The following is a 25,653-nucleotide window of genomic DNA, read 5'->3' as shown; positions in this document are numbered from 1 at the left end:
TCGAGAAGAAAGGATGACTGAGGTGGTGTGTGGTGCAACAGGAAATCATCAAGTCAGAAAGGCTGCTCCCATGAGGTCAGGTGGGCAGAAGAAAGTGTATATCAATGGCCTGGTTTAACTGGTTTGCTAGAAGCTGGTTAAAATTGTAAGGCTATAATACTGCAAGGTTTCATGAAAAATTTTATTTAGTGGAGATGAAGCTGCTAATTACTAAGATCTAGAAAAAGAGTTATATTATCAATGAATATGGTATTACTCCTCAAAGAAAATCCAGAGAGCAACTAGTAGTACACAGCAGGTCCCAGAGAACACGGTGACGTGCCTAGTCACTCAACAAATTGGTGGTTTGGCAAATTAGTCACTTTTCCAGCTCTCATTTCACATGGTAATGATTATTTCTAAAATTGTCTTGTGGACATGCTTCTATTGCTCAATAAAACAAGTTTACAACTAATTCTGAAAACATGGACTAGTGCATGTTAGCTTTTTTCCACTTATTTTCTTTCAACAATCCCAATACAAGATATATCCTTGATGTTCTCCTGGCTTAGCTATGTCTCTCCTAAGGCCTATCAAGACAATTCTGAGGGAAGTGAAAATTGTGAAGATTCACTGCAATGGTTTCATAGGAAGCCTGGGAGTTGGCATTGCAAGAAATAAAGCCTTTCATTCTATTCAGGTTATTTCAGGTAATTATTACTATTAGAAAATGTTAGACATACAAAATCTTCAAAATCATAAGTTTAAGTTCATTTTACTATATAGCTGAGGTAGAAACTGGTGTTATTTCTACATGTGTTTTTGGAAATAGGTTGGTTCTAAAGAGTTATTTAATTATGAAAAGACTACATGCTTTTAAGAAATTTTATATAAGTGTTAAAAATTATTGTGTGGAGAGGACATTCATGGTTCTATTTTGTTGAATTTCTTTCTGGTCACTTTCTTTTTTTAACCATGGTGACTATACATATATGAATTTCTTATAATGGGTTAATATGCCAATTACAGTTTTGTGTCCTAAGATCTCATGACAGGTAAGGAGCCCTGGTGGTGCTGTGGATTAGGCATCAGGCTGATCACAGCAGAATCAACAGTTCAAACCCACCAGCCACTCCTTGGGAGAAAGATGAGGCTGTCTGCCCCTGGAACGTCTGTCAGCTTTGCAGAGTTTCCATGAGACAGGGTGGCAGTGCCTTTGGTTTTTCTTTTGGGATTTTCCCATATAGATATCTTATAAGACTTTTAGTTCCTACTCTTCCAAATATTTGAGTATTTTTATTTACATTCCTCTTCTATGTAATTTTCAAAGAGCACATATGTATGTAATTTACAAGCGAGCACATTCCTGATTATAGTGTTAACAGAATCAGATGGCCTTAAATAAATGCTTGGAGAGCTTTCACTGGGACGCTGCTGGAAAAAGGACAGCCGACCCCTTCTCCAAAGAAGGATGTAAACTTTCCTCATTGGAGACTTTCATCAACACCCATGAGAACTTGAAACACATCAGCATGCTGACTTTTGGGGCGAGTGTAAGTCCCAGGGACTGGAGAGGACTTCGTAGCTGCCATAGTCTGAGAATCCAAAGCTTTGGTCTCAATCTGCCCACACAGAGCAGCCTTCCTTTGCAAATTTCTTTCCATACAATCCAAGCGTTATTATAGCTGGCTTCTTTGTGCCAACTCTGGTGGCATTTGGGGGAATTTTCTAATTTATGGTAGGGAGCTATCAAGATGTCATCATATTTAAATAACCCTTGTTCTACTATTTAAATACTCGCAACTCCCAGAGACTCCTTTGGAAAGTACGGGAGTGATGGGGAAAGCTCTTCTTTATTTCTTTGGTCCCTTCTTCCGGTTCTTCGATTTCCCTGGCATAATATTTTCTTTATTGCTCAGGGTGTGGCATGCATAATTCATAGAACATGTTCTCATAGTGCCAAGGGGGAAAACAAGTCTCGGCAGTGAGTGAGGGAGAGTCTGGGAGAGAAGTAGTTTAGGGCCTCAGTCACATTTGTGTTTCAAAGAAGACAAAGTAGTTTTATACCAAGCTCTACGTCAATACCTCTGTTTCTGGATCTGGTAAAAGGCACAGAGAAATGGGTCCATCGAACCAGAGATTTCTGGAAGATAGCTTTGACACCAGAAAATGACACATATTAAATCCATACATACTTCTTGACCCCCAAATTCCATTTTGTGAACTTGTCTTTTTTTAAAATTTCAGAATATATATATATATACAATATTGGACATAACTAAATATATATACACACACAAATATATACACAATATTTAACATAACTAAATATATATACACAATATTTAACATAACTAAAAATTTAGAAATAACTTAGGGTTTTAGATAAACTCTGAATCACTGTTTTTCCAGTTGCACTTCCGTTGGATCTGTGCCAACCCTCATGGAAACAGTGATCAGGAAATCAGATCACATGTTGTGTTGTGAACATCTGCTGCACAGACCTCTTTAAAGGGTTAAAGTGAAAAGAAGTCACTCTGAGGACTAATGTGCCTGTGGTAGTCCGGGTTGACTAGAGAAACAAATCCAAGGACAGTTATGTATATGGAAGAGAGTTTTATGTCAAAGAGCAGTCGTATATTGAGAAAACATCGCAGCCCAGTCCAGATCAAGTCCCAAAGGCAGCTATTAGCCCGTATGTCTGCTCCTAGTTTGCACATTCCTCTTCCGACTCATGCAGCACATGCAATGATACTGAATGCGGGAAGGTCGCAGGCCAGTGGGTGGAAAGTCCAGTGGCAGTGGAAGCATCCCGGTGTTAGTGCAGGTGTCCATGTGGCTCCTCCACCTCTCTGGGTCTGTCAACAGCAGGAGAGAGAAGCAGAGAGAAAGCGTGTGGCCCACCTTCAGGGAGAAAGAGGGGACGTTCCCAGAATCCTCATGAGAAGGCCACACTCACGAGGAGGCATCATCAGCCTGTGACTTGATTGACAGGCTTGACTCTAGCCCGGTACTTCTTTATCAAGTTGACATGACATTATGTAACCACCACAGTTCCCTGCCCCAAGCCTTGGCATTTTCAATCACTTCATATGCATCTGAAAGTTGGGCAGTGGGTGAGGAAGAGCAAACAAGGACCTGACACATTAGAATCACGGTATCGATGAAGAAAGCGGAAAGGGACAAACAAATCCGTCTTGGTAGAAGTTCAGCCAGAATGCTCCAGCATCGAGAATGCTAAGACTTTGTTTCACATATTGTGTACCTGTTATCCGGAGAGAACAGTCCCTGGAAAAGGACATCCTGCTTGATAAAGTTGAGGGACAGCGAAGAAAAGGACGACCCTGGATGAGGCAGATGGACGCTGCGGCTGCAACAATAGGCTCAAACATCCGAACAATTGTGGGGCTGGCACCGGACCAAGAAGCCTTTCCTTCTGGTGGGCATGTGTGCAGTGAGTCGGGACCAACTCAACAGCACCGGACAACAACAACAACAACAACACCATAACTGAGCAATGGAAAGTGGGTAGCTACTTAAAAAGACACAGTGATAGATATAGATATGAATATGGATATGGATATAGATATATGGCATGTCTTTAAATAAAAGGTCTAGGCTATACAATAGTTTATGCAGTATGATCTACTTTAACTTACATGTGCAAATAGAAATAAGTCTGGAAGGTGCTGCAAAAACCTTCTGAACACTCTCTCTAGATAATGAATTCATGATTAATCTTTGGTTTCTTCTTTGGACTTATTGTTAATTCTTATTCTTTCAACCAAGTATGTGTGATGGAGATTTTTATAAAAGAAAAAAGATACTTTTTTCCCCTTTCTTTCTATATTTTCGCTATGTGCTTTACACAATCGATGTATGTATGGATTGTCATAAGAGTTGTGTGAGCCCCCAATAAAATGATTAAATAAAAAGAAGAAAGGAAAATACCATGGTGTGAACCAGGCACCCCTTAAAGAAGAAGAAGAGGAAGAGGAGGAAGAAGAAGAAGAAAAAGGAGAGGGAGAAATTAGTGGGATAATGGAATTCAAAGATTTTTTTTTGTTGTTTTAAAGTTTTGATTGTGAATTGAGTGAGGGTTTACAGAGCAGATAAGTACTACACTCAGTAATTCTTAAATGTTTTCTTTCGTGTCTTTGGCTGATATCCCCTCAAGGTAGCCTCACTCACCTCACGTCCTTCCTATGTTTCCGGTTTCCATTCCTCCTCACCCTTCTAAACTTGGTCCTGGGGTCAACGTGGCTGCCCTTCTGATCTTGCGTGGTTGACAATCCAGGGGGTGCATACTTCACTCATGTTTTTGTTTCTCTTATTGACCTTTTTAGTGCTTGATGGAAAATTAGACCACAGGACTGAGATCATTTCCAGACCTGAGACTAAGGGTCATTTTCTTGGGGATCCCACCTGTCTCTATCTGACCTGTAAGCCTGGCCTTTCTCATGATTTTGCGCTTTGCTTTGAGGCTTTCTCTAACCCTTGTAATGTGATACCTTTCAGAACACTCAGTCATCGTAGCTGGGCACCAGCTTGTTCTTCAGGTATCAGAGTTGTGGAGGCTGAAGTTAAGTGACGCATTAGTCGATTGGACTGATTGTTTCTAGGTGCCTTAACAATGTTCACCACTTCCTTTTCCCCCAGACAGGTAGAGACCAATAGCTGTGCCTTAGGTGGCTGCTCACATGCTTTTAAGAGCCCCCTCCCCAGTCGATGCACATGAAAGTAGGATGTGGAACATTGTCTTTGTGACCCCTACTATTCCAACTGACTTTGGTGTCCCTCAAGAAGATAATGAGGGGTTTTTCCTTCCATAAAACATTGGAAACACTCTTCTATTTAGCAAGATAAAAATCTTCCTGTCACGAAAAGACTAGCCATTCAGCTATTTAATATCTGTTGTAAGATAGCAGTGAATTAATTTTGACTCACAATGACCCTAGGTGACGGAGTAGAATTTCCCCATGGGGTTTTCTAGGCTGTGGTTTTCACAGGAGCAGATTGGGGATCACCAACTTTTCATTAGAGGTTGAATTCTTTTAAAAAACAAAACTAAACATATATATGTATATATATGTACCTATACTTCACACATCATACAGGTTAATCCTTCTATCATATTAATAGGATTTGTGCAATCATCACCTCGCTCAATGTAAGGACAGTTTCCTCAAACTCATTTTTGTTAGAAACCCATTTCCCCCCATTGTCCCCTGCCATCTCTCCCCTATCCAGTTACTCTCTCTATAGCTCTATCTGCCTATCCTGGATTTTGCATACCAAAAATATCATACAAACCAATACATAATCATACAAAATCACACAGAGCAAGCAATCAATCAAACAAACAAACAAATAAAAAGCCAACAGCAAGGACTAGATAAAACATGGAGAAACTTCAATCAAAGAGAAAACTGAAAATATTAAAAACTGGAACAGCTTTAAAATGGGTCAAAAGGAAGATCAAATGATAGGGTATGACTTTTTAACGTGGCTACACCTGCCACAATCAACTTTACAGTGCTCGCTCTCTAATAAGAAGGCTATTCATATTCTTCAACTGGGGTAGAGAGGGAATTCTCTGGCGACGAAATCCATGAGGGGACTTTGCAAATGGATTTTGGGCTTTCACTGTCATCCATAGCCCTTTGTGAACCAGGTGTTCACAGTTTAAATGCTGCTACTATTCCCTCCTTGACTTTGGATATTATTATGTACAATCCTTGGATCACACAAGCTGTAGTGCTTCTTCCCTGTGTACTGAGTTGATGCCTCTCTTAGATGGTTGCTTGTTTTAAGACAAGGCCTTTAAGACCCCAGACACTATTCTTTCTTCACCACACTTTAGAAGCTGAACTCTTAACCACTGGGTATTCAGGGGTCCTTAATTATTCATGAAAATTATAGAGGTCAAGGGGAGTTGGGGATGCGAGGAGCAGATCTACCTTAACTCTAGGGTCCACAAACATGTTACCCTCTTGTCATAATTCCCCTTACCTAGAAGCAAGTGTTCTTAATACAGCATGACATCCTTTCCTCAGGGCTCTGCACTGAGCTTCAGAATCCTCAGCACAACATTCTTGTGAGAGATGGACACCTATTTACCACTTTAGGACATTGTCAGGTGAGTGGAGTCAGCCACCACTCAAAGCGACCTTATGCACAACCAGAAAAATCTTGCTGGGTACTGCTCCATCCTCACAGTTGTTCTTATGCTTGAACCCATTGTCGCAGCCACTGTGTCCGTCCATCTTGTCCAGGGCCTTCCTTTATTCCCGCAGACATTACCACCTGACAATCAGTCATAAGCTTCTTCATTAGTACATGTTGCACTGCTCCCTAATTGTTAAGCCTCCTGGAAACTACAAGTTGTGTTAAGATGGGTGGGGGGTGGGGTGGCGGAAGTATAGGCTAATGAGCTATAAAATGCATTCATTTGATAATTAGGTAATAAACACTTGGGGAGGAAATGAGGACTAGTTTAATGACCTAGGGAGGGGCCTCAATGGAGTTCCACCTCCTGGTCTGGTGAAGTGAAAAATCCCTTTAGTCTCATGGTTCTCTTCTTTAACACAAAGATATAAAATTGAGATAACTTAATCTTTAAAATTAAGAGGTTTAACCTGGTTGTCTCCAAGATTCGTTAGCTTAAAAAATCTATAATCTGACACTATTAAAAACTTGTGATATTTGATGATATATAAACACCACACATAATTTATGTATAATATAAAATGCATTATATCATATATGTATGCTGTATATAATACATGTAAATGCATTAACCTTGTACTATAAACCTGTCCACAAAAGAGGCTGAGGAGTTAGTGGGAGAGGTGATACTGAAAAATAACCATGGCATTAGGAAAGAGTTATTCTATTTAATATATTTATTGAGCTAGTAGAAAAAATACTTTTGAGAAGAATTGCTATACAAAATGTGTTAGTCTGGCTTGACAAGAGAAGCAAATTCATAGAAAATCATATGTGTATAAGAAAAAGCTTTATATAAAAGAGCAATTGTATATTAAAAAAATCCCAGCCCAGTTGAGATCAAGTCCATAAATCAGATATTAGCCCATATTTCCGATACTAGTCCATAAATTCTTCTTCTGATTCACGCAGCACATGCATTGATGTTGAATGCAGGAAGATCACAGGCCAGTGGGTAGAAGGTCTTATGGATATGGATCCAGTGCCAGTGGAAGCATCTCAGTGCTGGTGCAGTTCTCTACGCGTCTCCTCCAGCTCTCAGGGCTCTGGCTCCACCACTGGGTCTCCATGTGTCTTGTCAAAAGGAAGGTTTTGCAGGGAGAGTGTGTGTCATGCCTCCAGGGTGGAAGACAGGAGTTCCCAGAATCCTCAGGAGAAAGCCACACCCACACAGAGGTCTCATTGGCTATGGCCTGAGTGACAGGCTAGATTCCACCTCTTCACTCAAGTTGACAGGAGATTATGTAACTGTCACACAATATTTGCGTCAAATTTCATCTCAGAGATTTAAAAACAACCATTACATACCTATGGCATGTTTTCAGAGCTTAATAACAGCTGAGTATTTAAAATTTAAAGTTGAGTTTAGAGAGGCATTAATGATGTTAACATCCATTACTGCTTTACAGTTAAAATCTATGTTAAAATTATTCAAAGGCAAGTGCAAAAGATAACATGAAACATTGAAAGAATAAGTAAGTGCATTGTTGTGATAGAAAAAGAAATTTTCAGGGCATCTTTCCTGGTCTTTTTCAAACAATATTGTTTTCAATTTCCTTAAGAATTCTTCACAATAAGCTACCATGATCATCTTGTTTGATCTTTGTTCTTGTTGGGAGACATCAAGTTGGTCCCCACTCATTTCAACCCTGTGTACACAGAATGAGTCATTGCCAGTCGTGGGCCTTTCTCAAAGTCATTCCCTATTTGGAACCCATTGTTGCAGTTCGTATTCTCCTTTTTGCTGACCCCCTCTACTTTATCAAGATTTTCCCCTTGTGGGTCCCAAAACACAGCCACCATTGCCTTCACCAAAAACTTGAGTTTATCTTTGCAATTTTCCCACTTTTCCTTAAAACACTTGCTCCATCTAAAACCTGCTGTTTTATGTGGGCAAGCATTCCTCTAAACTTATTGCAAAGCTTCAATGATTTGAGGAGATGTCCACTTGGATTTCATTTAAAACTCTATATTAACCCTTGTGTTTGTCTCGATAGACTAGAGAAACAAATCCATGGACACACATATGTGTATAATAAATAGGTTTATATATTAGAGCAGTTGAATATTGAGAAAACACTTCAGCCAAGCCCAGATCAAGTCCCTAAGCCCAGTGTTAGCCCATATGTCTGATACCAATCTATAAATTCCTCTTCAGACTCACAAAGCACATGCAATGACATGGAATGCAGGAAGATCACAGGCCAGTGGGTGCAAAATAAGTGGTGTTAGAAGCATCTCCGTGCAGGCAGGGGTCTCCATGTGGCTCCTCCATTTCCCAGGGCTGCATCAGGGTAGGTCCATGCGGGTTCTCCTCAGGGATGTCACGCAGGAAGTGAGCAGAGAGTCTCTCCCAATTCCAAGGAGGAAATACACGAATTCCCAGAATCCCCAGGGGAAGGCCATGCCTACACAGAGGGCTATAACCCAATTGACAGACTAGACACTGCCCCTTCACTCTTAATCCTCTCAGGTCCCAAATTGACACCAGATTGTGTAACTACCACAGTCCGTATCTAAAAATCATTTTTTAAATCCCCCATGACACAAAGCACCCTTATTTTTGAAGGCACCTTAATGAGCCTAAGTAAGACAAGTATGGAAGTGAAAAGACTTGTTTGCAGCTGTCCATCGGTCATTAAGCCCCGCTAATACTCAATTTGTTTGGAATAAATAAAGCCAGGCGTGCAAGAGCTGGAATCCTAGGAGAAATTGCTTTAAATTTACTCTTTGTATATGTATTATATGAGGAGACGTCAAAAAGTTCCTGGAATAATTTCACTGTCTTTTAATCGCATTTTCCTACAAACTCCGGAAGCCCTCTTGTATTTGTTGTTATTGAGTTATTGGTAATATCTGGCTTTATTGAGTTGATTCCACCTCACAGGGTCACCATGGATGACAAAATAAAGCCCTGTCAGCCCCATGCCTCTCACTCTTCTTGGATGAACTTGGAAATAAGTCTTTTGCTATGAATGATATTTCTGATACAAAACCCTGTACAATCTCTTCTATATTTCAAAGATACTAACTTTAACAGTCTCCATATCCTAATACAACCTGGATGCCTGAGTTATATTTATCTAGTATATGAATCTACTGGCTTGTTTGCCCCTGAATCACCATATCAAACTGTGAGCCACTTCTCATGAATGACTTGAAAATCATTTGGTTATATTTGCCCGGGATGTAGGAACCTAACTCACTCCCTTCTCACATTTAACCCGTGGGGGCTGATACTCCATCTGAATACAAACTAGAAACCCAGCTACTTACTGGTGCGGTCAGTCATAGATTGTGCTTCCTGGCATTTTCACGGCAGTGACGTTTTGGAAATAGATCTCCGGGATTTTCTTCTGAGGTGCCTCGGGGCAGGGGGGGGGGGAGTTAGTAGCTGAGGGCTTGCCTATTGATGCCACCCAGTGATCCTTCATCTCCAGGGCCACCTGGCAAAGTTATCTCTTTCCTGTAGAAATCAGTGCTCCTGAGCAATTAAAACCATTTTTTTCTATCACCCCTAATCCAAGATAAAGTGTGGGTATCTGCTTTGGCAGTTGCCCATTCTTTCAGTGTCTCCTCAGGGAGCAGTACTGCCTACATTGGGGAACACTGCTTTTAACCTTTCTTTTTTTACGAATTGCGAGCATCTCCTCTTTGCTGTGGCACACCTGGTTTCTGTCATATTGTGATCGTTAACCACCTTGATCCACGTAGATAGGCTTATGTCCGTACATACATGCTTGTGCCCATGCACAGAGTGACGAGTGTGCCAAGATCTGTGAATCAGCAGTGTCAACAGCCCTGCCAGTGAATTCTGAAGGCACGTAATCAGGAGCACTGCTAAGGAAGGCTTGGCAGCATAGTCAGGGGTTCCCCTGTAGGGAGTTACGAGTTTTCAGCCGTTTGTTTCCACCAGTTGTGTCACTGGAAAAAGATGAGGCTTTCGGCTTCCATCAAGATGTACAGCCTTGGAAACCCAAGGGGCAGTTCTAGTCTGTCCTGTAGACGGTCTCACTATGAGCCCTAATCCATTTGATGGCAGCAGGCGTCGCTTTTGGATTTGCCATGGGCTAAGGACAGACAAATACACAAAGAGTACTTTTTGTATAAATAAATCATGAGATATAGCAAGTTCATTATGATTCAATTCTGAGCATGAGAAGCCCCGGATTATTTGAAGAAATTGATCAAAGAAACATTACAAACCCACCCACTGGCATCGAGTCCATCTTGAGGATGAATTGGATATAGGACATAACTCTTTTTATCGGGACAGTGTAGAGCTGCCCCTGTGAGCTTCTGGCAGTAAATCTTTACCAGAGCAGAAAGCCTCATCTGTCTCCCAAGGAATGGCTGGTGGTTTCAATCTGCTGACCTTCTGGTTAGCAGTCCAACACTTAACTCATGATACCACCACGACTCCTTACAGGCAAAGTTCTCATTAAATAAGCATTTTGTGATATCTCAAATTGACAACCAGTTAATGCCACAGATGAAATAAAATGTAGTATCTCTATGCAAGGGAATGCTACGCCACCTTTACAAAAATCACTTTCCGGGCCAGAGGACGGCAACTATTTAGCTCAGCCATTGTGGAGTGGATGTGTTCATAGATTCAACAAACGAGGGTAGTGATGTTCCAATAGAGTGTTATTTACAAAGACAAGCAGGGGGCTGACTGCATGGGCACTCCGGCTAGCCATAGTTTTAGACCCCGGAGCTAAAAGACTATTAAATACATGCAGACATTCTCACCATATATTCTTTTTTGCTTGTTTGTTTTTTCTCGCCATTTATTCTTAAAGGAAGCTTCAAAACAAATCCGAGCCCAAGATGCACAGGCTTTTCTGTTGGGTTTCTTTTCCTTTAAGAAACGGTATCCTTTGACAAATGTTTGGCTAGAATGGCAACAAAAAGGCTCATTATGATTCTCTTTGGGCAATAGTTCCTGATGGGGAGATTTAAGGGGAGACCTGTTATTTATTTTCTGGTTGTCACATTGGTTTTCATGGCTGGGCAGGAGATGGTATTGTTATCTAATGCCAAAAATCCTCACCCGCCACCAACAAAACCCAAATTCACTGTGCTCAAGTCAATTCCAACTCATAGCAACCATATAGGACAAGGTCGTCCTGCCCTGTGGGTTTCTGATACTAACTCTTTATGCTAGTAGTAGAAAGCCTTGCGTTTCCCTTGATAAGTGGCTGGTGGTTTTGAACTGCTAACCTTGTGGTTGGCGGCCCAATGTATACTTGCTATGCCGTCAGGACTCTGTACTCCTAGAAAAGAATGACCTCACTCCAAATGGCAAGAGTGCCTAGCGTGGACCCTGGGTTCTTGTTCTTCTTCTTAGTCACCATCCAACTGATTCCATCTCATGACAACATCCTGTGGCCAGAATAGAACTGCCCTGTACAGGTTTTAGGGCTGTGACCTGTCAGAAGCAGATCACCAGGTTTGTCTTCTGAGATGCCTCTGGGTGGGTTCGAACTGTGAACCTTTCAGTTCATAGCCTAGCCTTCTTAACTATTGAACCCACTCTGAGTAATGGAATGATGGATCCCCCCCACCCCTTCCTCTTCTTTTTTCAGTGTGAGTTCGAACTCTTCAGTGATCTGGATATATATAGAAATAGGAATGATTTCACTCCTGAAGGCTGGACCTTAATAAGCATGAGAGGACTTCTGTGGCAATGGATGAAGAAATGTTGATGAAGCAACACATTCGGCAAACAGGATGCATTTTTCAAACCCAGAAACCAACTATCAATGAGCGTCATCACTGTAGTACAGATAAAGAAAGAGAAATGTGTACGGACAATTTCATGAGCTAACATGTTTTGACATTGCTTAGTCATTTACTTCTTGTGAATATCGAGCATGATGTATATAACATTCTGGCTACCTATGCTCCAAAGTAGGGAGGGAGACATTGCAGAAATTACTAGAATGTTATTTCTGAAGGATATCATTGGAAACCCAAGTTAGTTGTTTAAAAATTATTGAAAGGAAATACTATTGTGTAGAATTATGAGTGGAGTCCTGGTGGCTTCATGGGGAAAGTATGGGGACGTTGACTGAAAGGCCACTGGTTTAGATCCACAAGCAGCTACAAGGGAGAAAGAAGAGGCCGTCTGTTTCCATCAATACATACAGCCTGGGAAACCTATGGAGCAGATCTACTGTGTCCTACAGGATTGTATCAGTCAGAACCCACTGATTTCTGAGCAAGATAGACATCAGGGGATTATGGCTAAAGGATCAACGTAAGAAGTGAGTTATGCTGAAAACCACCTATGTGCATCATGGTCCTTGTTTTTGAAAGATCATGCATCTGAGACTTCCTTTAAATTCCTATTCAAAGGCACATAGCCAGGGATGGAGTTAAGATCACAATCCAATGGAGTTCATCATCATTTTTCCTTTCTATTAGACTTGTAGGTAACTATCAGCATTATTTTTTCAATGGAGAGAGAGAAAGATAGATAAGAGATTTTAAATCGGTAGTTTCTTGGTGTGTAGGGAGGTGGCTAGGAATGTTTGAGCATGACATGTCAAAGGGAATTTCCTCCTGAAGTCCAAGCTCAAATGTCACAGCTTCTCCCACACGGAGCCAGAGAGGAGCCTCTTCCTTGGGGCTAGCTCCACTATTCCTTTATCGACACCCTGGCATTTTCCAAGTTGTGCAGCCAGCTGCTGACTAAATTGCCTGCTCTTTTGGAGTGATCTAACCTCGTAGGAATCGAAGAGTCTTCTTCCTTATTTTCACAGCGCCTTCCAGGTAAAACGGGGCGACACCTTGTAGGTGCTCCGTAAATGCTGTCTTGAGAGGACCTTCCACCCTCTCCTAAAATGTTCTCCCAAAGGAAGTACAGTTCCATGGACACTCCCTTTCATCGGCTCGGATATGTTTTATGTTCATCTGTCACGGGAGTGGAAGCAGAGTCAGCAATTTGATGGATCCTTTGATTTTTTTCATAGTTTTGCCTTGAATCACATCTTTAAACACTTAACAGATGGGCATCTATTCCTGGCTGTTTTGTCTTTGTTCATCTGTCACCCTCAAAATGAGAATTCAAACCCTTCTGCTATTTTTAAAGTATGGCTAGACATTTACCACCAGCCAGGCTGCTTAAACTTCCTCCTACTTTTGTCCAGGTCTTCACAGGGCTTAGCATTCAGTAAGGGCAGGGAACAAGGATGAAGACCTTTTACGAGATGGATCCACATGGCTGCAACAGTGGGCTCAAACACAGGAACAACGGTGAGGGTGTGCACGCCTTCCTTGGCAGTGTTTCCGTCTGCTGTGCATAGAGGATCGCTGGGTGTCATGGTGGACTCGATGACATCTCAAAATCACACCAAGGGCAGCCTACAGGGATTTCACAATCATCCTACTCCATGATTTTTCCGACCTGCATTTTATTGGTGTCTTTCTCACGGAGCTAACTGAGCATCAGGTATTTCCACGAAATGTTGAAACACTCATTCTCAGACCCAGCTTCATGCTTCCTGCCTTCCCAAGATGGTATGAATTATACGGGTTATGCGTTGGGCTGCAAACTCCAAGGTCAGCCGTTTGAAACCACCGCCCATGCCTTGAGAAAGATGAGGCTTCATTTTGCTGTCAGGAGTTATGCAATCTCTGAAAGCCACAGGGGCGATTTTACATGTTTTGGGTCTTTAGGAGCCAGAATTGACACGATGGTAGAGATTATTCGGTTTAGTAAGGAGCCTAGATAGGCATTGGACAGCTAACTCTAAGATTGGCAGTTCAAATCCACCTAGTCTATCGCAAGAGGAAGTTGAGGCCATCTGCTCCCGTAAAGATTACAACTTTGGGGATCCAATATGGTGTTACTGAGTCAGACTTGGTTTTATGACACTGGGTTTTTGGGTTACTGCTCTCTTGATCTCTTTGGTCATGAAATGTCCCGTCTGTCATCATGCTAGCATCAGACATGTCCTGACTCCCAGCTGTGGTGGTATCTTGACCCATCTCTGCTCCTCAGATTCCCTGTACCCTTCTCCGTTAAAATATTTCTTCTAATATGAGTATTTGATTGCTTCATCTTGCCTTGTTTTATAGTTATTTGTGGATATTTTAACTCTGTTATTGAAATTCCCTTTGAATCCAGACAGCATGGTCCAGCTACCTGTATCTGTATGTACCTTCCACATAGGAAGATTTTTTTCCAAACTTTTTGGAAAAAAAAGGGCAGGGGGGAAGACATTGAGATACTACTACATGCAGGAATTAGGACTCACTAGGAATTTAATAAATTGTTTTATTAGGTGCTCATACAACTCTTATCACAAATCCATACATACATCAATTGTGTAAAGCACATTTGTACATTCATTGCCCTCATCATTCTCAAAACATCCGCTCTCCACCCAAGCCCCTAGCATCAGGTCCTCTTTTTTTCCCCTCCCTCCCCATTCCCCCCTTCCTCATGAACCCTTGATAATTTACAAATTATTATTTTGTCATATCTTGCACTGTCTGAAATCTCTCTTCACCCACTTATCTGTTGCCCGTCCCCTAGGGAGGAGGTTATATGTAGATCCTTGTAATTGGTTCCCCCTTTCTACCCCACCCTTCCTCCACCCTCCCAGTATCACCACTCACACCACTGGTCCTGAAGAGATCATGCACCCTGGATTCCCTGTATTTCCAGTTCCTATCTCTACCAGTGTACATCCTCTGGTCTAGCCATATTTGTAAGGTAGAATTGGGATCATGATAGTGGGATGGGCGGGGGGGGGGTGAGAGGAGGAAGCATTTAGGAACTAGAGGAAAGTTGTATGTTTCATCGTTGCTACATTGCACCCTGACTGGCTGTCTCCTCCTCGAGACCCTTCTGTAAGGGGATGTCTAGTGGCCTACAAATGGGCTTTGGGTCTTCACTCTGCACTCTCCGCCTCCCCCATTATTCACAATGATATGCTTTTTTGTTCTGATGATGCCTGATACCTGATACCTTCGACACCTTGTGATCACACAGGCTGGTGTGCTTCTTCCACGTGAGCTTTGTTGCTTCTGAGTTTGATGGCCGCTTGTTTGCCTTCAAGTCTTTAAGACCCCAGATGCTATATCTTTTGATAGTTGGGCACCATAAGCTTTCTTCGCCACAATTGCTTATGTACCCATTTGTCTTCAGCCATCGTATCAGGGAGGTGAACACACAATGATATGATTTTTTTGTTCTTTGATGCCTGATAACTGATCCCTTGGGCACCTCGTGATCATGCAGGCTGGTGTGCTTCTTCCATGTGGGCTTTGTTGCTTCTCTGCTAGATGGCTGCTTGTTTATCTTCAAGCCTTTAAGACCCCAGATGCTATATCTTTTGATAACCATCAGCTTTCTTCACCACATTTGCTTATGCACATGCTTTGTCTTCAGCAGTTGTGTCAGGAGGGTGAGCATCATGGAATGCCAATGTAATAGAAGAAAGTATTCTTGCATTGAGGGAATACTTGAGTGGAGGCCCAATGTCCTTCTGCTACCTTAATACTAAACCTATAAATATATGAACATAGATCTATTTCCCCATCCTCATATATATATTTACATATGTACATGCCTTTATTTAGACCTCTATAAAGGCCCTTTGCCTCCTAGCCCTTTCCTCTATTTCCCTTGACTTTCCTCTTGTCCCACTGTCATGCTCAGTCTTCATTTGGGTTTCAGTAATTCACTAGGAATGTTTTAAAGAGCTCTTCAATAGTTAAATGGTGGACTGCCAGCCCAAAGGTTAATGGTTAACTCACCAACTGCTCTGTGGACTTAAACACCTATGAATCTACCACCATAAAGATTACAGGCTAGGATCCCCCATGGATTTCCTGTTCAAATCTTAATAGCTTTAGCTCTATCCTCTTCTATAGAGTCACCGAACTGAAGCAAACTCAATGGCATGCAAGAACAACAGGACTTGGAAATATTTGGAAATACTGCCTAGAAAAAAGTAAATCCCAGCGCATTAAAAGTTGTTCTTGTTAGGAGCCATCCGGTCGGTTCTGACCCTGTGTACCACCGGGCAAAACATCCTCCCAATTGTTCTTATGTGCAAGGCCATTGTTGCAGACTTATTGTTGGGAGCCTTCTAGGAGATTAAGCTTGAAATAATGTGCATCTATTAACTCGTTCATTAGCACATTTGTTGATTGACACCCCATCCCAATCAATGGAGACGTACATTAAAATATAAGTGACAAATATGAAACAATCCACCTATTAGAGAAGCACACACAAAATAAAATTTCCATCAATATAAAAATGTACCAAAGTATTAGCTCTCTTCCTTGACTCTTAGAGGATGCTGAAGGGAAAGATGTGAGTCAGAGGGGAGAGGGGGGAAGAGGGATTTCAAGGGAGCCAGAAATGCCACAGCAAACAGGAATGTAAGAAGGGAAATGCCCGTGGGCTTCAAGGTGGCTTGGGGTTGGCACGGAAAGATAGGATCTGCGCTCGGGGTGTTTTACAAAGTAGGTGGGTAGAGAATGATTTGCTATTACCAGCTTGATTGAGATATAATTCACTCATTTAAAGTGTGCAATGGACAGGCTTGTGCAATCACCACCATCACCTATTTTTATAACGTTTTGGCCCCCTTGGAAAAAACCACATACTCATTAGGAGTCACTTCCTGTTGCTCATCCACCTCTTCTCTTGGTACCCCCAGCCAGCCTTACACCAGATGCCGTTGAATGTCTTAGGATGACACGAATGAGACACCGTATGCAGGGGTGCATGACCCAGTGGTGAAACCCAGGTGAAATTGATCATTATAGAGTAGTAAGTAAGCCTACCTTACCTTGCTCACTGAGTGTGCCATCCTGGCATGAGAATTTCAACTTGAGAAGAGATTTTGATTCTATAGGAAAGTGCTTGGAGTTGGGAGAGAGGCAGATGCCCGCCATCTTTAGGAGCAGACTCTTTGATGTGGTGAAAGCCATGAAATTGTTCACTGCAGATTACGCAGCGAGCACAAAGGAGTCCTGTGCTTCCTTTGCTCGTGGGCAATCAGCTTCTGCAAATACCATGCCACTCACTTATGTGGCCTGTGTGCTTGTTATACGTTTGTTGAGAGTTTTCATTTCTTCTTGGGCCGGATTTGGTAGTGTGTGTGTTTCTAACTCTGCCCATTTCCTCTACGCCATCTAACTTGTTGGCATGCATTTGAGCAGGGTACTCTTCTACAGCCCTTTCTCGTTCTGAAAGTCAGTAGGGATTCCTCCACCTTCATTTCTAAACTTTAAAAATCAGAGTCTCTTTCTCTTAGCTGAAGTTGGCCATTTTTGCTGATCTTTACAAAGAACTAGCTTATTGTTTCAATGATTCCCTCTATTGCTTTCTAGTCTTTATTTCATTCACCTCCCCTCCACTCATCAGTTCCTTCTTCCTGTCCCATCTGCATCTGCTTTTCTCTTCCTTTTATACTTTCTTAAGTTGGAATTGTAAGCTATTGAGCTGTGATCATTTTTTTTTGCTTTTGTGTGTTTCATATTAAAGCAAGGTCAATGCCATAGATCCACAGGTGCAAGCTGGGTGGACAATGGAGCTTCCAGGAGTGGAGAGAAGGGCGCTCTCTCAGTCTGAGTTGACAGTGGGTCTGGAGAGGCTCCCACGTCGGGTCTGGCTGTCAACACCTGGCTGAGGTGTGGGGGCTGAGCGCTGTCAAGCCTTGCTCTCCTCTACTTTCACTGCCCGAGGCTTGATGGCGCCAGTGCGCTTCATCTGGGAGGCGGCTGACGGGGTGATAGTCTTTTTGAATGTAGGTGTGTACAGCAATCCCCCTCTGTTACATCTCATGCTTGTTGTTGTTGTTGTTGTTGTTATTTTCATTCATCTCAAAGTACTTCTAATTTCCCTTGTGATTTCTATATTGACCTATTGGTTGGGTATTTAGGAATATGATACTACCCACCTACTTGTGAATTCTCCAAGTTTCTGTTTGTTTTTGATTTCTAAGTTAATATTATGGTTCTTGTAGAGCATACTAGTATGATAATAATTGTTTTTTAATTTTATTTATGGCCCAGGGTCAGGGGGCTTCAAAAAGTTGATGGAAAAATTTCATTGTCTTTTAAGTCCATTTCCCACACACTTTTTGAAGCCCTCTCGTACCTAGTCTATCCTTGAATGTGTTACATTTTAATTCAAGAGGGATGTCTAAAACTGGGTGCATAAGCAAATGCGGTGAAGAAAGCTGATGATGCCCGGCTATCAAAAGAGATAGTGTCTGGGGTCTTAAAGGCTGGAAGGTAAACAAGCAGCCATCTCTCTCAGAAGCAACAAAGCCCATATGGTAGAAGCACGCCAGCCTGTGTGATCATGAGGTGTTGAAGGGATCAGGTATCAAAAGATCCAGAACAAATAATCATATTGATATAAATGAGGGGGGATTAGACTGGAGACCCAAAGTCCATCTGTAGACAATTGGACATCCCCTCACTGAAGGTTCACAAGGAAGAGATGAGCCAGACAGGGTGCAGTATAGCAACTATGAAACACACAACTTTTCTCTAATTCTTTAGTGCTTCCTTCCCCCAACTATCAATATCCCAATTCTATCTTACAAATCAGATTAGACCAGAACAGATATACTGCTACAGATAAGAGCTCACAACACAGGGAATCCAGGATAGATAAACCCCTCAGGGCCAATAATGAGAATAGAGATACCAGGAGGATTAGGGGAAGGTGGGGGGAAAAAAGGGGAATCGATCACAAGGATCAACATATAACCCTCTCTCAGGGGGATGAACAACAGAAAAGTGGTAAAGATCGACGGAGGACAATGTAAGATATGAAAATAATCTATAACTTATCAAGGGTTCATGAGGGAGGATGCGGGAGGGAGGGGGGAAATGAGGAGCTGATATCAGGGGCTCAAATAGAAAGAAAATGCTTTGAAAATGATGATGGCAGCATATGTACAAATGTGCTTGACACATGGATGAATGTATGCATTGTGATAAGAGATGTGAGAACCCCCAATAAAAGTATGTAATTAAAAAAAGTAGAAGGATGTCTATTCTATTGTTGGGTGAATTGCTTTAGAGGGCTCTGATGGGTCTAGTTGGCTAATAGTGTTCAACTCCTCTGTCTTCTTGTAGGTCTTCTGTCTATCAGTTATTGAAATATCCAGCTTTTTGGGAGATTTTAGTCTCTTTTTTCCTTCTTTCAAATGTATTGGTTTGGGGCTTCCTTCATACCTTTTGGAGGTACCGTAGTGATATGTATGCGATAATACAGTTTATATTTTTCTGATGGTGTGGCCCTCTTATCATTATAAAAGTCCTTTTTTGTCTCTAGGGACTTTGTTTTCTGTTTTCGTTTTAAAGTATGCTGTGTCTGATATTAGTCTAACAATCCATTCTCCTTCCATTTTGGTCTTCTTTGGTTTTCCTGCCCCCCTTGCAATGTCTCTTCTCCTCACCTCATTCCCAGTCATACCTTTCCCTTCTCTACTCTTTACAACCAGGAAAGAGAGCTGATATTTCGGTACCTTTCAAAACATTGTTCTCTTCTGCTTCCTGTTTGAGTGGTAAATATTTTCCTACCCTTTATGTCCAACCTATTGGTACCTCGTGGGTTATCTTTATTAGAGCACACGAAGTGTGGGACTAATATTGGACTCCTCCACCAATAGTTTTCTTGAGGTATAATTTGCATATCATACACTTGTTAAACATACAGTTCAGTTGTTTTTAAAAGGAGTTGTCTATACATCACTACAATCAGTTCTAGTGCATTCCCCCTGCTCCTGTATTCATTGTTTGCAGCCCATCTTCCTCCAGCTCCCCCTGCCCCTCCTGTATCCTCAACAAGCTGTTATACCACTCACCCTGTGCTCCATGTACTCGAAACACGAAAAAGCACGAACACAGCATATATATTAAAAAGAAAGAAAAGACCAATACCAATGTTAAAATAAACCAGAGGGGAAAAATATAAAATATTTAAAACTAGAACAAATCCAAAATGTGTCAAGAGGGAGATCAAACGAGGGAGACCACCCTTAAGCTCATTCGTCTGCCTTAATCAAGTGCACAATTGTCTCTGTCGGGTCGGCAGCTTCCTTTCTGAGGCCCTGTGTTGAACTGCGTAACCACACCAGCATGCAGAATAAAAGGCAGGTGGGCATTATTCCCTGGTCTGCCATAGTGACGAGAGTCATGCCACTTCAGAAGACTCTGTGGACAATTGACAACAAGTTACATGATGCCGGGCTGGAGGCTTACCTAAGGGTTGGTGTTTGCCATCCTAACCGGGGACATTGTCCGACGTCCCTGTGTTACCTGCTCTGAATGCTGGCGTAGGCATTCAGGGTCCTTGAAGACAAAGGGCATCCCCCATGCTACTGGCAATGCGTGTGGGAGGATGCCTGTCGCTCCATCTCCTTCTCTCTTAGCTGCGTTCTGGAACGCCAAGAGGGTATAGCACTAGGCATGCCGGAATGTTCCTGTGTGGGGCTGACCTTTGTCACTACTAATCCTGGTCCTCCCAGGCAAAAGAGATTATGTTAAAACAGGGCAGAAGTAGTATTGTTTTTCTGGGCTACTCAGCTCTTTTCTTTTCTTTTTTTTCTTTTTTCCTATTTAGCAACCAAAGGATTTAAAAGGCTTGTTCTGTCCTGTCCCGCCACCCCCACCCCCACCCCCACCCCCAGTCCGGAGCACAAACACTTCTTGCCCCCTCTAACCTTCACACCTTCCCAACCAGAGGGAAAGGCAGGAAATTTTCCCTTGGGCGTTTTTCTTTGTGACGACACAGTGTGGCAGGTTGATCAATGGGGAAAGCCCCGTGTCAGAGCACGCCCCGCCCCGTGTGTACATTCCCAATATTCGCTATAAGTAGGGCCATCGTAGCTGCTGCCGGAACAAAGAGCACTCCCAGCTCTGGGTACCAGCACACGGAGTCTGTCTTTGGGCTAAACATGATGTTCCGCAGACAGAATGTGCTCCTGGTGGTGCTGCTGATAGCGCCAGCCCTCCTGAGCAGCACGTCGAAAGGTAAGAACAGGTGGCTCCTTCTGCCCCAGAGAAGAATCGCCTGAATCTTCTTCAGAGGCTTGAGATCACCTGGAGGGACGGCGGTGGGTGCAAGCATTTAGGACAGGGTGGAGGAGAGGGAAGTGATCCTCCTGTCGTGGCTGGGGGTCAGCCTTCCAGCAGACTCTGGGGATGGATGGGCTCTGGGACAGAGGGCCATTCCTGGGAGTGACAGCGAGAGTGTAAACTCTCCAGGACGTGGGTTAATTCTGACATGGAGAAAGAACATGACGCTTTCCCAGTTTCCTCACCACCTCCCCCTCAACTCAATAGCTTTCAGGCCATTCCAGAACTCATCACTGTGGGCCATGTTAGGGCCCTGGACCTGACCATGCACTGCGAAACCTTGGGGAGGGGAGGTTGCTTGCCAACACTTTCTTTCTCTGAGTGCGGCAAGGTCTTGGGGCAGCACCATTGCTGGGCAACCTGTATCTCTTCCTTGACACTTGGTGGAAATTTACCAGGGCAGAGTGTCCCTAGATTGCTTTTTTACTTCTGTGCGAATGTGTCTCTTTTAGCAATAACCTTGACCTTGAAAATGTCCATGTTAAACTTTCATGGGACACCCCACTGCCCCCACCAGAAAAAAATCCCTGTTAGCTAACAGTATAATTTCAAAATGCTGCAACGTATATTTTCCTTCATAGCTTCTTGTCTTTCTCCAGCTCCCCATCTTCAGAGGCAGGAGATTCTAATGAATTTGCTTTTTAATTGGGAAGGTTATCTAAGAGGGCTTCTTAAAGTGTGTGCATGGGGGCTGTGGGCACATGCACTCTGGACTGGTGAGAGTAAATGGAAGTGACACTGGTGGTTTGTGTTCCTGACTCATGGGCGTCTGCTTCTGTGGAGCCACGGGCTCTTGAACCAAATGATCCTGGTACACACACACATTCACACACACACACACACACACACACACACACACACACACACACACGACGTCTTCCTTGGAAACACTCTTTAAAAAAAGAGATTTCTTGAAAAACATTCGTTTCCACGAAAATGGCAACTCTCCCCATTGCCATTGTGTTCTAAATAAAATCCCTAGGATTTCCCCCCCCATCCCTGCCCCCCCAACTTCCGGTAGCTCCTTAGTAGCTATCACCCACCCTACTGGCGGTGGAGTGGATTCTGTCATGTTTTGACCCTAGCACCCCAAACCAAAGAAACCAGAACCCCGTGCAGCACAGGCGATGCAGCCTCAACGCGACACTCTGACGGGATAGGTTTGTTCCCTGGGACTCAACTCTTCTTCTTTCTCTTACAGCAGCAAGCAACTTTGACTGTTGCCTGAGATACTACGAATCCTTCAAAATCCACCCCAGTCACTTTGTGGGCTTCACCATACAGCGGGCCGACGAAGTGTGTGACATCAACGCTGTCATGTAAGTTACAGAATCCATTTCATTTCTGGGTGGGTGTGGGGGCCGGAGCTATGAGGACAGCATCCTCTGGTGCAGTTCCCTCCAGAAAGAACAGAAGTAAAGGGGGGGGTGACCCTTGTTTGAGTAGCACACACGTACTTCAGAGATGACTTTAGTGAGAACCGGAATTAGGACAACAACCTAGCGAAAAAGGTAACACAGTGTGGGCAGGATGACTTTCTAACACAAAATTATGTATATGCTATTGTGGTGGCACACACACACACACACACACACACACACACACACACACACACACTCCCATCAAGTCTACGCCAAGGTACAGCCGTCCTACAGGACAGCATAGAACTGCCTCTGCAGGTGTCTGAGGTTGCAAATCTTTAATGGAGCAGCAAGCCTCTTCTTTCTGCTGTGGAGGGACCGCTGGGTTCAAACTGTGGACCTTGTGCTTAGCAGGCCACCGATGTGTAAATGACTATTACCACCAGGATTCTTCAGAGAAAAATATGGAGGCAAAATTATTTTGAGATGAGCATTTTCTTTCATCATTTTTTGAGGGGGCTAGGAAATGGTGAAGGCTGTAAATAAAACCTCAGGTGGATGCAGACAGCGCCCCCCCAATATTCTTGATTGCTGTATGGTGTTATCTTTTGGAATGGTATACGTGGCTGCTATGCTGTAAATAGTGCACGTAGCCAAAGAGCCAACACTAGTGGCTGTTTGAGCAGCACCCAAAGGAAGCCCAGGCACGCCCTGAAACCATTGTGGATGCTTTGGGGCCCTTTGTTAAAGTGGCCGGAAAATGGGGAGGGGGCATGGCTCATTCCACGCACCAAGCTTTTTCAGAGAGCAGCTTTGGGTGTTCGTATGCTCCCTCACCTGGTCAGTGGAAACCTTGAACGTGGACTGAGGCATTAATGGGATGGGACAGTTTCCACTGCACCTTCTGGGAGGGCAAGGAGGGGTCGAATAGAAGAGCCCGTTCCGCTTACAACAAATGTCCTGGCTTTCTCCAGCTTTCACTTCAAGAGTGGAGGTGATATCTGCGTCAACCCAAAGCAGCCATGGGTGAAAGCGGCTGTGAAGATTGTGAGGTAAGCCACGTCCACCCATGGGCTTCTCTTCAGATACTACGGCAAAGAGGCGCGTGCAACATTGCTGTGGAGTCTAAGGGCTGTGGCATCTCTTTTAAAAGGGGACATCTGGCTTGGACCCTGAAAAGGAAGACTGTGTTCTTCCCTCCCCATTCTCAACTTCTACATGATTTTCATTCCTCCCTTTAAGGCAGTCATTTTTCACATGCTGTCTGCAATCTCCCCGTATATCAGATGTCTCCTTTGGGGGTGGTGCCCACTGTCAATCGCTTGACTGCTCAGGGGCAAGGTTGGTGGTTTGAGCCCATGCCACGGGCCCTGAAAGAAAAGCCTGGCACCTAGTTTCCCAAAGGAGCAGTTCTGCTCCACAGCACACGGGGGCGCCACGAGTCGGAGCTGATGTCCCAGTGGCTGTTGGAGCCAGTTTTATTTGGGCTGTGCAGTTGACAGGCCCTAGCAGCAGGCCTGGTGTTGTCCTTGTGCTGCTAACCAAGAGGCCAGCAGTTTGAAACCACCAGCCGCTCCGTGGGAGAAAGACGAGGCTTTCTATTCCCGTAAAGAGCCCCACTCTCAGGCACGCACAGACTGTTCTACCCTGTCCTCTAAGGTCACTGTGCGTCGGCATCAACTCAGTGGCAGGGAGCTTTTAGAGGAACTGGTTGAGTACCCTTGCCAAGCCGCTTTTTGCTGCTACGGCTTGCCGACAGACATTTGGCTGTGTTAAAAAGGGGAAAGCGGGCGCTGCTAGGAAAGAGGGGGGTGCTTCTGAATTCCACGGCAGGCCGTAGGGTGTCCACAGCATTTCACCATCAAGGAGAAGCCACTGAAGACCAGTGTGCGTGAGAGGCGGCGTTTAGAGCCTCTCCAGAGGACTGTGTGTGTCCCAGGGGGCTCTCGTTCACTAGCCGGTGTCTGTTGGGTCTAGGCCATGCTCTCGGAACCTGGATTTGGCCATCTGGACACACTCAGAAATGCTTGGCCTCTGGAGATGAGCCTGAGGGGAAAGATAGTACCTTTAGGTACGCTAGGCAGCATGTCCCTGGGAGTTTTTGTTTATTTTCCTTTACCCTTTCCTTCACAGCAAACGCGTCAGGAACCTATAAGAATGGCTGTTCTTCGGGATTGGAATTGGACCCAGTCGGAGAAGAAGAAGAACCGGAGCAGGGCTGGCGTTTCCATCCGCACCTTGCTGTGGGGCTCTCATTGTGTGCCTGGCGTGTGTCTCTCTGGAAGTGTCCGATGAATGAAGTTGATTCATATTGCATCATAGGTTCTGTACCTCTTAGATTTGCTTTGTTAAAGCATCACTTTACCGTCCAACTCTATTGTACGTTATTTATAGATGTAGGTTTTCTGTGTTGAACTATTTAATGTTAACCTTTTATTTTCCTATAAGCTATTTGGTTTAGCACAAGGTATCACATGATGTTTGGGAGGCGGCAGGGAGGGACTGACATGACAGCAACTCTCTTGTCAGCAGCAAGCTCTCTAACCACAGTAATAGGGAGAACGATTGAAAAAGACTTTTGTTTTGAAAAACAGTTTGGTCTCTTCAATTGTTGCAATTACCTTGTGGAAAATCATAATGTACAAAAAGGAATAAATATTAAAAAATCAAAAAAAAACTCCTGCTGGTCGAGATATGTGGCATTTGTTACAATGTGTATTAAAGAGCATTTAACAACCTGTGGGAATTAAATGCTCTCTGAAGAATCATATCCCCCATTGACATTTGTCTGGCTGCCCCTTTATTTCGTCTTCCCCACGTAGGCATTATTATGGAAAAGCTTTTTGATTCAGAGTCATCTAATCCAACAATAAGAGAGATCAAGTGTCTGGGATCCACAATCTAGTTTCATTGATATGAAACATTTTTCCCCAAACGGCACAAACAGACCCATAGA

At 43.4% G+C, this 25,653-nt stretch overlaps 1 protein-coding gene across 1 annotated transcript in view; it reads left to right on the top strand.

The window, feature by feature from the left end:
* CCL20 (C-C motif chemokine ligand 20) overlaps positions 1–25,365 on the top strand; it is a 47,301-nt gene extending 21,936 nt beyond the window's left edge. Inside the window, exons 3-5 of the mRNA XM_075530201.1 lie at positions 22,538–22,655; positions 23,672–23,749; positions 24,831–25,365. Of these exons, the coding sequence (XP_075386316.1) occupies positions 22,538–22,655; positions 23,672–23,749; positions 24,831–24,852 (218 nt within the window). The 3' untranslated portion in view covers positions 24,853–25,365. The remainder of the gene's footprint in view (positions 1–22,537; positions 22,656–23,671; positions 23,750–24,830) is intronic.
* Positions 25,366–25,653: the final 288 nt, after the last annotated feature.

Source organism: Tenrec ecaudatus, chromosome 13 (assembly GCF_050624435.1).
Source record: "Tenrec ecaudatus isolate mTenEca1 chromosome 13, mTenEca1.hap1, whole genome shotgun sequence".
NCBI classification, from domain to species: domain Eukaryota; kingdom Metazoa; phylum Chordata; class Mammalia; order Afrosoricida; family Tenrecidae; genus Tenrec; species Tenrec ecaudatus.
The sequence above is the reverse complement of the archived record's forward strand: the minus strand, read 5'-3'. Positions and strand labels throughout refer to the sequence as shown.